General features: G+C 41.3%; 1 protein-coding gene across 3 annotated transcripts in view; it reads left to right on the top strand.

The window, feature by feature from the left end:
• Positions 1 to 10,112, top strand: part of LOC148013556 (Cyclophilin-like peptidyl-prolyl cis-trans isomerase family protein) — a 38,329-nt gene extending 28,217 nt beyond the window's left edge. For 2 of the 3 annotated variants that reach the window (XM_087667601.1, XM_087667600.1), the window contains exons 3-7: positions 8,044 to 8,091; positions 8,227 to 8,250; positions 8,358 to 8,540; positions 9,604 to 9,679; positions 9,765 to 10,112. In XM_087667601.1, the coding sequence (XP_087523727.1) occupies positions 8,044 to 8,091; positions 8,227 to 8,250; positions 8,358 to 8,540; positions 9,604 to 9,679; positions 9,765 to 9,942 (509 nt within the window). In that variant the 3' untranslated portion in view covers positions 9,943 to 10,112. The remainder of the gene's footprint in view (positions 1 to 8,043; positions 8,092 to 8,226; positions 8,251 to 8,357; positions 8,541 to 9,603; positions 9,680 to 9,764) is intronic. The other variant, XM_087667602.1, reaches the window with a different exon arrangement.
• The last annotated feature ends 2,653 nt before the right edge of the window (positions 10,113 to 12,765 follow it).

Here is a 12,765-nt window from a genome sequence, read left to right as displayed (position 1 = left end):
CATGCTTTAGCACTAATCTATGCTGGCTGCAAATCACATGAGCAGTCTTCTTTTACTCTCTAATAGTCTCCTCCTCTCTCACAATGTCTGGAATAGACTTTCACTTTTTTCACTTGCATGGGCAAGTTTTGCCAAGTGGCAACCTTCTAATCCCATTTTCCAGCATCATTCAGCTTATTAAATTAAATTTCAGAATATTACTTGTTAGACATAACTTATTACAACTTTTGTCTTTGGCACCCACTACACCCTCAGGGTCCTTGGCTTGTTACCATAAAATAACTGCCATGTGCATCACATATGCTAAATAACCTTGCACATTTGATTATCCGGATTATTAAATTAATTTTTAGAATATTACTTGTCAGATATAACTTATTAGAACTTTTGCCTTTAGCACCCACTACATCCTTAGGGTCTTTGGCCTGTATGAAATAACTGCCATGTGCATCACATATGCTAACATTTGATCAATAACTTAGTCAAATGTTATCAGCAAGATTAGAGCATCTCAAAATTTCACGTCCTGGTGATAGCATTAGTGAGGGTACCAAATCAGGCTAATGATGATAACACCACCAAAGATTGAGGAAGATGATGGAGTCGAAGTGTGTATTTGCCAAAATGAAAATTGAAGAATTTCAAGGACCAAGCAATTGGGGGCTATGTATAGCCAAACCCCTAGTAAAAATGTTAGATGGACACAGAAATATCACGGCAAATGTGCACAATGTCCGAGAGGTGAAGGCTGATTGATATATGCAAAAATTGCTTGGGAAATGCACACAACAACCCAACTGGAGAAGAAAATGCACTGAAAGGCAATAAAATGACTACTCTAGAATGGGCCACCTCCTCCGTCAAAACAAGTGACAGACAAGTCAGAGCTCTTAAAGTCCTTGTCTGACTCAAACTGAGACTCACAGGCAGGAGATGACAAGGCATGACAATCATGATTCCTAACATCGTCTCAGATCCTAGATGTGGCGGAAGGCCAAAGGAGAATCAGTTCTTGGGGTGGCAAGATGAATGCCAATGTTGATAAAGTGTGTCGATGAAGACTTCCAACGTAGAAGCTCCTTTGAAACAGTAGGGGCCAGGAAATCCACAGTCGCATCATTGAGATCATCCCCCTCTGAAAGGGATGGGGGGTACGAGGGAACCACCAGAGGAGGTGGTGGGGGATGGATGGGAAGGAGCCTATGGAATAGATGGTACACAAGCAGGAACAGGTGTAGCAATAGACAATTCCCTCGGAGGACCTTGCATAAAAGAAGGAGAATGGAGTCTATAAAGCCCATGCTCTTGCCAAGATGTCGCAATAACACCTCCTGTAGAAGAATCCTCAATGCAAATGGCCTACCTGGTGAAGACAACCCGAGTACCAAGCCTAGTAGGGCCATTAACTGAGAGAAGTTGAAAGCCCAAGTTCGGAACATAAAAGACTTGTGAAAGGAAGCTTAGTGGACGGTTGGGAAACAAAGGCAAAGTGCCAACACCACTAATAGGCACCAATACAATGTCACCAATAGTGACTGAACCCTCAAAAGGGCATGTAGACGTTTGGGCATTTGATGCTAGCCGACATGCTGCCATTTATGGCATTATTGTTGTCTATTTATTGCTGCCATTTATGGCATTACAGTTTACATTCATCATTTGACAGGTTCTAGTAGCGGGAGAGGAGCAAGTGTCAGTGCCTTCACGGTTGGTGACTCACATTGGTTCTATACTGTCTCATGTCTTGGTATATGGATTCCATTTCCCGAGCATCTCTTTGCTTCTGAGTTCTTTGTGCAGTGTTCTTTTCTTTTGTAGTGTTTCTCTTTTCTTTGTCTCTTGTGTTCAGCAGTCTATTACAGCAGTTTTCCACACTTCCATCACTACTTCCAGTTCTAACATGGTATTAGATTGTAGGATTATTGTTCTTGCTGCTGTTTACACTATTTCAGGTTTGAGTTTTGACTTTTTGTTTGCTCTTTGGACTGTTTTGACTACTACGACTCATTTCCAGGTCGGGCGACCATCTTTTGATCATTTTCGGCCTATTTTCTCAGCGTTTTGCAGTCTGCCATCTGCATTTACAGATTTTTGGGGCTGTTTGAGGGCCGGGGATATGCCATTGACCCTTTCACATCTGCGTTTTGGGGACAGCAGGCTGAGGTGACCTGTTTTCCTGCCGGTTGATTGCATTTGATGTAGTTATTGATTGTGTTTATTGGTCCGTCTCTGTGTTTATTTGCTTTTGTGCAGGGCTGGGTGACAGGTTGCAGGCTGCTTTTTGGATGTGTTTTGTCCGTCTTTTCATTTAACACTACTCGGCTTAGAGAGGGTTCATGTGCATCCAGTTGTCATGTTCTCATCCATACACTCTAGTTACTGTTGATCTTTTCTCTCTGTGCTTTCTTCACTGCTTTGAACTCGTGCAATCTTTGTGAGTTTGTATTTTTGGCATACTTTTCTTCCTGAAGATTCCTTGTTTTTTTTTTCTCTTCTTTGTATCATCCTCCTCATGGCTCCTCCAGCATCTCCTCTTGATGGTCGTTAATAAAACCTTGTGAGGAGCCTCCTAGTTCTCTGGGACCACCCTGCAGTAGGACAGACCCCTTGGGGGTTCCGTCCTCCCGCTTCCCTCACTTGGCGTACTTTAGTTGTCTAATTAGCCCTACCACTTTTAGGTGTGACATGTAAAAACAACTTCCTTAATTAGCTTTTTAAAAGGATAGGGTTCGTTTACGTAATCTTATGCCATTGACATGAAAACTAATTCAAAAAGGTTCCCTAGAAGTACTTACTGCTAGCAATTTATTAGAGATACAAATCTTGTTCAGACATTATCTACTCATCTATTAGTGTTTTGTTGGAGACTTGCTGTGTTCAGCTTTAGGTTTCTGTGAGGATGCTATCTCTTGGTGCTTTAGATATTGGAGTTTTAGAGAGGGGTGCCATATGACAGAAGGAGTCTTAGTGCCATTATTGTGGCAAGAAGAGACACCTCCAGAAGGATTGTAGGACATTAGCAGCTTTACACCAAGAGTAGGGGCAGATGATGACGAAGAGTGACGATTCTCTCGGCGAGTCTTCCTCATCTTTCTTAGATTATTTAGGCATTTTATGAGGTCTATTTTGGGCATTTTATGCCGGCCTGGCCAAGCTGATGCTATTTATGGCATTAGTTTTTCCTATTTATTTCAGGCTCCTCCTCACATTTTACATTCATTACCTGATAGGTTTTGGTGGAGGGAGAGGAGTAGGTGCCAGTGTCTTCATAGGTGGTGACTCACATTGGTTTTGTACAGTCTCATATCTTGGTGTATGGATTTTGTTTCCTGAGCATCTCTTTGCTTTTGAGTTCTTTGTGCAACGTTCTTTTACTTTTGCAGTGTTTCTCTTTCCTTTGTCTCATGTTCAGTAGTCTATTATAGCAGTTTTCCACGCTTTTATCATTGCATCCACTTTTGACAATAGATCCTACAATAAATCACCTCGTGGAGTCATATGACTAGAAGCTCCACTATCAACTAGCTAGGGCTCTCAATAGAAGATGAGGTTGTCAAAAGATGACGTACTAGCGAGACAGTAGGGTTTGCGGGGAGAAACACAGAGTGAACTCAACAAACATGGAGAAGAGAAGAGAAGAGAGAAGAAACTCAGATGAATGGAATGATGAAGTTTTGAATCATGGAGTGAATGTGATACAAGGGAACAAGGGTGCCGTAGCACAAGGAAGATGATGAAGACAGCCACGAACCACGAATTGTAGTGTCCTCGTGAAGGGGTGTGAGGGTGGTGGAGAGGTTGGAGAGAAGAGGTGACGGAGTGAATAAATCAGCCGTAAAGAATGAATGAGGGAGTGGCCTATAAATAGGCACAGTCAATCTAGGATGGCGCCCCTTTTTGGGGCTGCGAACCCTAAACGCAAACCCTAAATGCAAAACGCAAAAACGCAAACTGTGGGTGAAGGGTTTCTCAACAGAGGCAACGATTGAAGAAGGCTCCTTCAACTCAACAATATGAAGGAACACTAACTCATGGGTAATAATTAGAGTAGAGGTGGAAGGCTTGGATGTTTTAGCTCAAACCTTTACTCCTAGAGGAAGTTGAGGATACTTTTCCCAACATTTCTCCGCTGGAGGTGTCCCCTTTCCATAGTATGGGTATTTAGACTTCTTCGAGTTGAAGTCAGAGGCTTGAAGAACTCCCTTACCATTTAGCTTTTGACTTTCCTTTCTTCTTATTTCCCCCTCCTAAACTTACAAGAAAAGATTTGTGGAGGTAGATCCATTGGCGAGCTCCTTGGCGTGCTCGTTATGCTCCAGAACAAGTGGGGCAAACTCCTCCCATAGAAGCTTCTCATGGGTCCTTGATGTAAGAAGGTTGGTGTAGAAGACATGAAACTTGGGAGATAGCAGGTGAGTCAAAAGAATCATTGCCATATCCTTTGAAGAGATCATCCTGTCAAGGGATGTAAGCTCATTCCTCATATCCTTAAATGTGCTGATATGATCCTTCAGTGAAGGAGAGCCATCAATAGCGAACATCCGTAATTTCTTCTCGAGAGTAATCCAGTGGACAAATGTCTTCTAATGGTACAAAGAAGCAAGCTTTGTCCACACTTCCGTAGCTTTTTGCAACCTGCACACATGCACTAGGAAAGAATCTTGTAAGGTCATAAAGTGGAAAGATCGAGCTCTAGAGCTGAGTAGATCCCATAAGGTTGCATGATTCATCAATGATCCAATGGTAGGATCCTCCAATGCATGGGGAATAGGGTGGGTAACAAAATCCCAAATATCGAAGGTATAAAGGATACACTCCACCTTACACGACCAAAGCGAGTAGTTTAAGCCATTAAGTTGGTCTTCTTTGAACAAAGAAGGGAGTATGGTCACCTATATAGAGGGTGCCATTGATGGCATATGGAGGCCAGCAGAATGGGCCTTATGTGAAACATGGAGAGAATGGGCAAGAGAGGGATCCTGTACAAATGGGCTAGGTGATCTCGTTCTTCATGATCCATGTGATAATCCTGTGCCGGTTGAGATTGCTTCTCATCTGTATCATCAAAGCCATGAAACTAGTTATAAGACATCTTCGATAGCTTGTAAGACACCCACAAGAAATTTGTGTTTTGGCTGGTGACAGCCTCGAAATAGGTGGAAAGGGCTACAGGATCACAAGGAAGTTGATGTAAAGGGTTCATCGAGGGGAGAAATATTATTGCTTGCACAAAGAATGGTGGGTTGGTTGAGGAGAGCTATTGCCTATCCAAGAAACATGTAAGTTGGTTGCAAAGGACTGTCCCTGATTGAGGAAGCTTGTTGCCTCCAACAGGAGAGGGAGAGGGTAGCAAAACAGGCACCTAGCACAAGAAATGCTGATGCCTCCAAGTGAAAAGCTATGTTTTCAGCAAAACGCTGATGTGGTAAGGCTGCTTGGCAGTCTTTGGTAGTCTCCTCTGCAATAAATTAGAGATCTCTCTCTCTTAGGCTTTGATACCATGTGAGAGTGCACAACGGAAAGGAAACACGAACATAGAGACAAAGGAACAGAGAGACTGCAAGAAAAGAAGAAAGGAATGCGCATTGAACAATGAACAAATGTTGAATACAGAAGGATTGATCAGTCCCTGTATGCAGCCCACAACGTCAATGAGGGCACCAAATTAGGCTGATGATGACAGTAGCATTGGAGATGGAGAAAGATAATAGAGTCGAAGTGTGCACCTTCCAAAGGGAAGATTGAAGAATGCCAAGAACCAACCAACTAGGGGCTATATGTAGCCAAACCCCTAAAAAACTGGCTGACCTGCATCTCGGGCCTAAAATATGGTTGAAATGTTGGTAAAAACGTAAGACGAGCACAGAAAAAATCTCGGCAAATGTGGATAATGTCCAGGAGGTGAAGGCAGATTGATGTATGCAGAAACTGCTCGGGAAATGCACACAACTGCCTAATTGGAGGAGAAAATGCATTGAAAGGCCATAAAATGATTGCTCTAGAATGAGCTACCTCCTCCGTCAAAACAAGTGACAAACATGTTAGGGCTCCTAAAGTCGTTGTCTGACTTAGACTAAGGCTCACAAGTAGGAGATGACAAGGCGTGATTGAGGCTCATCTTTCATGCTAGGAAAAGCCTCGGATGGAATTGTTTGCCAAATGAACTATTCTTAGGTTATTTTAGATAAGGTCAAGGATCCACTCGCTTGGCTCTGTTAGCAAGTTTGGAGAATGGGCCGGATGCCTCTAGTTGGAAGATTATAGTTCTCTAATTGTTACCAAAGTTTACTTTTCCTGGTGTCCTAAAGCAATGGAGACCCATTTCTATATCATTATATGAAATCTTCTCCCAGAGCATTGATAACAAGCTTAAGAAAATTTTCTAGAGTTGATTCACCCAAGAAAATATGGTTTCATTAAGAAAAGATTTTCTAATGCAGAATGATATAAATGTTCAATTGGGGATTGATTATCCAAAGCTTGTGGGTCTTCAACACTTAATGTCTTCCATGGGTTTTGCCCCTTGAATAAACTCCTCTTTACTATACAATTGATCTCTTGTTGATACACTCAACTCTGATGGAGTGGCATGCATAGCATGTGATTCCGGGGGGGTGGGGTTATGGTTTAAGGGATTGCTCCTGCTCAATCCCTTCATCAAAGGTTCCCCCTTAGTCATTTGTTGTTTGTATTAGTGACTCATCCGATGCTCTCCAACTCGATAAGCTAGTGGCTGATTGTGAAATCTTAGGTTTGACTCCTCACAATGGGGCTAAGCTTCTTAGACAGTCTCTTGCAAATGATTCATTTATGTTTTTCAAGGTTGAGAAGTCTAACGTGGATAGAGCAATGGCCATTTGGACACAGTTTGGTTTGGCGTGGGGTCTCAGCATTGATTCGTAGAAGTCTGTTATCATCAGTTGTACAGAGAGATACCTACATGCTTTGGGTTGGTAGGGTGGGATTGTTTCTCAGGGAGAGATCACTAGACACTCAGGTTGTCCCATTGGCATGGATGTGGTGCCTTGGGCATTGTTCAATTTGATGTCTTCACGCATTTAATTCAAGTTTATGTATTGGAAATCTCAAGGTTGGCCTTTCACATGTGGGCCTCAAAGTTGCACAAACTGTGTATGATCCCTACTTCTTGCCTTTGCTTTTCCTCTTATACATCTGTTTTATGCTATGGAAAAAGCAAGGAAATTGTTTGGGTTTGGTTTGGCTCTCTTGGCAACATGTTACCATCCAAGAGCATATAGACAATGCTGCCTCATTGGATGTCACGATTCATATGACAGCTTTGCTGATGGCCTTGTTATAGTCCTTATGTGAGGAGAAACACCGTGGGCAGACATTGCCATGACTTTTATTGAGGAAGTTGCCATCTCACATGGTGCAGCCATGTGGGATCATCAAATTTCGGTACATAACTAGGTTCATGCTTTTAATACTGCTATGTGGCATAAATGGTAAGAATATTCTTCCTAGATAATAGCACACACACACACACACACTCTCTCTCTCTCTCTCTCTCTCTCTCTCTCTCTCTCTCTCTCTACCAGAGGGATGTAACTTGGTTAAGTTGAGCATGTGGTGACTGGAAGACTTTGTTCAACTCCTACATTCCACAGGTCATTTAGTACAGGTATAGAAAAAGGGAGATTTGAACCTGGGTCAATGGGTTAATAAAATTAGTGGCTTATTGCTAGGGTAGCCGAGAGAGAGAGAGGGAGATCCAAGGGTGAATTGATCGATGTGTGAAGTTTGGGGAACAGAAAAGCAAGGATTATTAATCTCTTTGCGTTTTTTCTCAATGATTTATGCCATCCAATCCATGGGCACTAAAATTTTTAGTAGTTTACAAAGAGGTTATTCTTATACTACCAACTTCCAAGTTTTGGTACCTGTCTTTTCAAAACTTTATATCGAGTGTGGGCCTTGATTTTTTCTTTTGGTGTGAGATGCCAGCTGATATATTTGTTTGTTCTTCTTTTGTACCTATTGCATGTGCTTTTGACAAGCCTATGTTGTGTCCTAATACAGGGAAGATAGTTGTGGGGCTGTTTGGAAACATTGTGCCTAAGACGGTAGGTACGGTCCCACTCCCAGGCTGTTGGAGTTGAATGAATTGATAACACTCACATTATCCACCATTGCTTAAACTTGAAATTGCTTTCAATTTGATTTGTGCTGGCTCATTTATTTGATTCTTTTCTGTTTTTGCAGAAAATTTTCGAGCCTTATGCACAGGTGATGGAAGGGTCATCTAAACCTTGTCGTCTTTTCATCCTAAAGGTTTTTACTGGAGAACAAATTGCCAATTGGGGTCCTTATCACATTGCTTTTCCAATCTGCAGGGGAAAAGGGTAGAGGAGCCAGAGGCAAGCATTTGCATTACAAACAGACAACATTCCACCGTATTATTCCAGGTTTCATGATTCAGGGAGGTGATATTATACACGGAAATGGTAAAGGTGGTGAATCTATCTATGGGCCATCCTTTCCTGATGAGAACTTCAAGTTGAAGCATTCTAGTGCAGGTAATTTAAACTATCGACTAGGTTTCAACATGAACAAGTTTTTTCTATCTTTAAAGGTAAATAAATTGGTGGCAACAGTCACATATCGCCCCATTCATGCTATGGCCAATTGCCTTCTTTATTGCTTCTGTCACGCTTGAAGGGGGCCCCCAATCTTTATCGTACATTAATTTAACTTAGCTGGTCATATCTTTGCCTAGCATGATACTCAAAGGTAGAGCTTTAATTGCTTACTGGATTGAATCTGCTGCCTCAATGTCAAATATGAGGCTGATGACTAATGTTCTAGAGCCACTATGCTCCTTAAAAGCAGAACTTCCTCTTGCTCTACAAACAAGTGCTTTACATGCTTGCTAAATAGCTTCCAGCCAAATTGCAGCAGTCTTACATCTCCAAACAGCAGGCCTGGCAAATGTGCCATCCGTGCCAAGGTTTTGACAAATTCTGACAGAGCCACCGCATAGAAGCTGCAGCAGCACCAGAAGGGCTCAGATATAGCTTGGCCAGCCTTTGGAACTACAAAACAAAGCCCTGCAGGCCACTGGACAAAACTCTATACCACCTTGCCTTGCCTTGCCATAAAACTGCACACACAGCAGCCATGGCTTCTAGAGTTGAAAACACAGAATTGACCACTTTGCCTCAAGTAAAAACTGTGTATTGCAACTGCAGAAGATACTTGCAAGGCAGCAACAGGGGCCATAGGGCAATATAAAGTGAATCAGCTCCATTGGGGTTTTATAGTGGAAATTGCATTAATACTCAAGCTATTCTTCAAGTGTCTCTAGAATTGCAGTCTTTCTATGGAAGGATGGGTGTTGATGCAGCATAGTGATGATTGCAAGAATGATATTTCCCTGCAATTTTGGGCCATTTTCCAGAAACGGAGCTTGAGCTGCATTGTGATGGTCCACAGTCTCAAAGCCATCCTCATCGATGCTGAACTCGTTTTGACAAAGTTAAATGTGGACTGATAGCTTCCTTTGACAGAAGCTGTTTTGGTTAGGTATGGACAATGCTTATCACTCTTTTCAGTCCTAATCAGCCTTCTTGGCTGTGTCAGGTGCTGTTTCAATGGTGAACAATGGACCGGACAGCAACGGATCTCAATTTTTTATTACAACAGTAAAGGCAAGCTGGTACAAGTCATTTTGGTAATCTTCATGTTCTAAATAACCTGATTGTCAAATATGAGAAAATAATCAGCTATTAATGAGCTTGCAGGTTGGATGGCCAGCACGTGGTCTTTGGAAGAGTGATCAGTGGAATGGATGTAGTGTTTGCCATTGAAGGAGGAGCAGGAACTTACAGTGGGAAACCTAGGAAGAAAGTTGTTATCATTGATTCTGGGGAAATTCCCAAGCACAATTGGAAGGAGGAGAAAGGTCAAGGCAAGCAATGATTGGTCGTGTGTGCACACACCGTATTCTCTTGGTTCGCAGAGAAGGTGGGCTAGGGACATGTGGAAGGATGTCATACTTGCCATTCTGTGATATAAACAAAGTTTTACTGTAAAGGGAATCACAAAGCTTGCCAAAAGGGAAACCTTCAATATTCAGAATGATGTTAACATTAGCTAATCTCAGGGTGAAAAAATATTGGAAATCCTCCATATTCAAGTTGAAGTGTCTCTTGCGTATTGTTTTCGGTTGGCATTGTAAATAGTGTTTGAGAAAAATGTTATCAAAACATGTACACAAATCCCACTGGACTCTTCTTAAACAGACAAATCAAAGAATTTGGACATAAATTTTAGACATTTATACTATTTCAAAAATCTTGTTACCAGCTAAAATCCTTGTAGGTAATCCTCAAAGCTAACTGGCTTTGTGATAAGGTGAGACACCACTTTCCCAAGCACTGATTGTGAACAACTAATTGGTAGGGCCTTTTGATTGATACTCCATGGCATCGTCTGCCTTCTTACATCATGAACATTTTGTCACACATGCATACGTGATAATTATTAATGGAATTGTCATACCCACAAGAATAATTTATTAAATGTTTGTGACATGTAGCTTGTCTGTACATTTGTACTTTGTGTAAGTGCAGAATAAGCCAAGACCATAGATGATCCTCTGATAGTAAATTAAACTCGGTTTCTGCTATTTCATGTAGCTTTACTTGGTCTTAAACACTTGATTGAGAGCAATGGCTGATTGAGGGAGCAAGGAATCAAGCGATGCGAATTCTTCAATCGTAATTTATTTCATTTTTTGTGTGGTTATGTTAGGGAAGGAATTTTGTGTGTTTGGACGTTAAAAAACATTTTTGGGTCTCCAAAGTTGATGATGAGGGTGAAAAATATGGATTCTCAGGGGCTGTCTTGAAGATGGTTAGTGATCGTGACTAAATACATATTTTAGAGAACTCACGCCCTGCATGAAAACAACGAATTTCAAGGAGCATCACGATCGCTGAAAATTCTGCATAATGGAGAGTTCATCATCCAGCAGGGCCACCTTCACATGCACACAGAAACCTTCTTCTTCCTGTTCCTGAGCTACGAGCTTGTAATTGTGGTCCATTCTATTGTGTCACAGGTACTGCTTTGCCTCGTGGGCAGGTCGATTTTGGAATCGGTTAGACCTATCTATCATGTACACAAAGAATAACTTCAAACAACTTTTACAATGGGTTGAGAATGAAGGAAGCTCAGACCTTTGAGATAAGCTTGTAAGGTTCTTGTATTTTGTGGATATCAGGTTGACGATAAGACGGGTGGATGAAAATTAGAAGATATCTTTATGCGAGAAAAGGATGTATCTGTAGGAAAAACATTTAAAGCCCAATGCTCTTTTATTTCCTTATTATTGACTTGTAGATTTCTGAAGTAGGCAGGCCTTACGATGTAGGTTTTACAGCGGTTTCACTGCTTATCACTTGTTTCTTGTTCAATCGTGTGGGTTCTAAGAACATTGCGTCCGATTATGAGCAGTGATACGATGGAATGCAGAGGCAACCACAACCAGTACGAAGGAGCTCGGGCCTTAGGGTATGGCGGCTGCCAGGAGCAACTTGGCATAGGCTTTATGATCTGCAAATTATGTACGCTATTTGGGATCTGATGAAGAAGTCCAGGAAGAAAAGGAGGTCGTCGTAATATTTTTCTCCACCTTTCATAAGGATGGGACGGATGATCATGTGCAATATTAAGAGGTGTCTGCTCATATTTTGACCATGAATGTGCTACTGAGATCGTTAGGCCAGAAAGCCTATCCTCCCAACTCCAGCATTTGAAGGGGTGCAATAAATTTTTTATTGGCCAACACTTGGAACTTTGGAAGATAAGGCTGTATGTTATTCAAAGGCTAGGAGCCATTGGCTTTAAAAAAACCCACACTAAAGGTGCCATTAGCACCAAAGAGAGAGAGAGAGAGAGAGTAGTTGCACCTTAAAGAAAACTAGAGAGAGCGTGTGTATATGTTGTAAACTTTCAAGATCAAACTAGAATGAATCAAAATCATGATCCATACAACAATATCAATCAGGATCCTTGAATCTTATTTCATCAAGATTTCAACTATTCTCTTTCAGAATCATACTTGTGGTGTATTGTTAATCATGTAAGTGTACCGTTAATCATGCTGGGAATTAGACATAGAGACAAGTCCAAACTACACCTTGATTGTTTGTGCATCTAAATATAGTACGAAAGATCAAATACATATGTCAATAACTCAAGTATATCTAGATCGTTTAACATAGCTTAAAGACTAATTTAGACAATGTTGGGCTTTGTATATATACATAGAAGATCAACCTTAAGGATGGTATTTTACAATAGAGCCTTATACTTTTGTTGCCTTTGATCATTTTTATTAGTATTGTCATTGTCTTTATATACACAAGGTCAAGACTAAGGATGGCCTTGACTGGGAGGTTGTAAGGGGAGGCAGCTCTTGGCTTGAGAATATAAGGAATATATTATGGAACATTTCCTACACTATGATATGTTGTATATATGGATAGTGGTCAATGGCGTCGATTAGACAATGTGATCAGTCAGTCAAGGCTGGTTGCCTCTATGCATCTACAACTAGTTGACTATCTAGGTAACATGACTATCTAGCACTCATGCCTTCAACAGTCATTGTCGTCCATCCAGCATCCAACATTTCTCCAAATCACTATCAAAGCTCATAATAGGTAGGAGCACATAGGTGGACAAAGCCTTCAGCCATTAGTTGTATTAGTTTGGTATTATAAAATATTTATCCTC

Source organism: Lygodium microphyllum, chromosome 26 (genome assembly GCF_053477565.2).
Source record: "Lygodium microphyllum isolate KBCC chromosome 26, Lygodium_microphyllum_v1.1.10, whole genome shotgun sequence".
In the NCBI taxonomy this organism is placed as follows: domain Eukaryota; kingdom Viridiplantae; phylum Streptophyta; class Polypodiopsida; order Schizaeales; family Lygodiaceae; genus Lygodium; species Lygodium microphyllum.
This window is presented reverse-complemented; position numbering and strand designations above follow the sequence as displayed.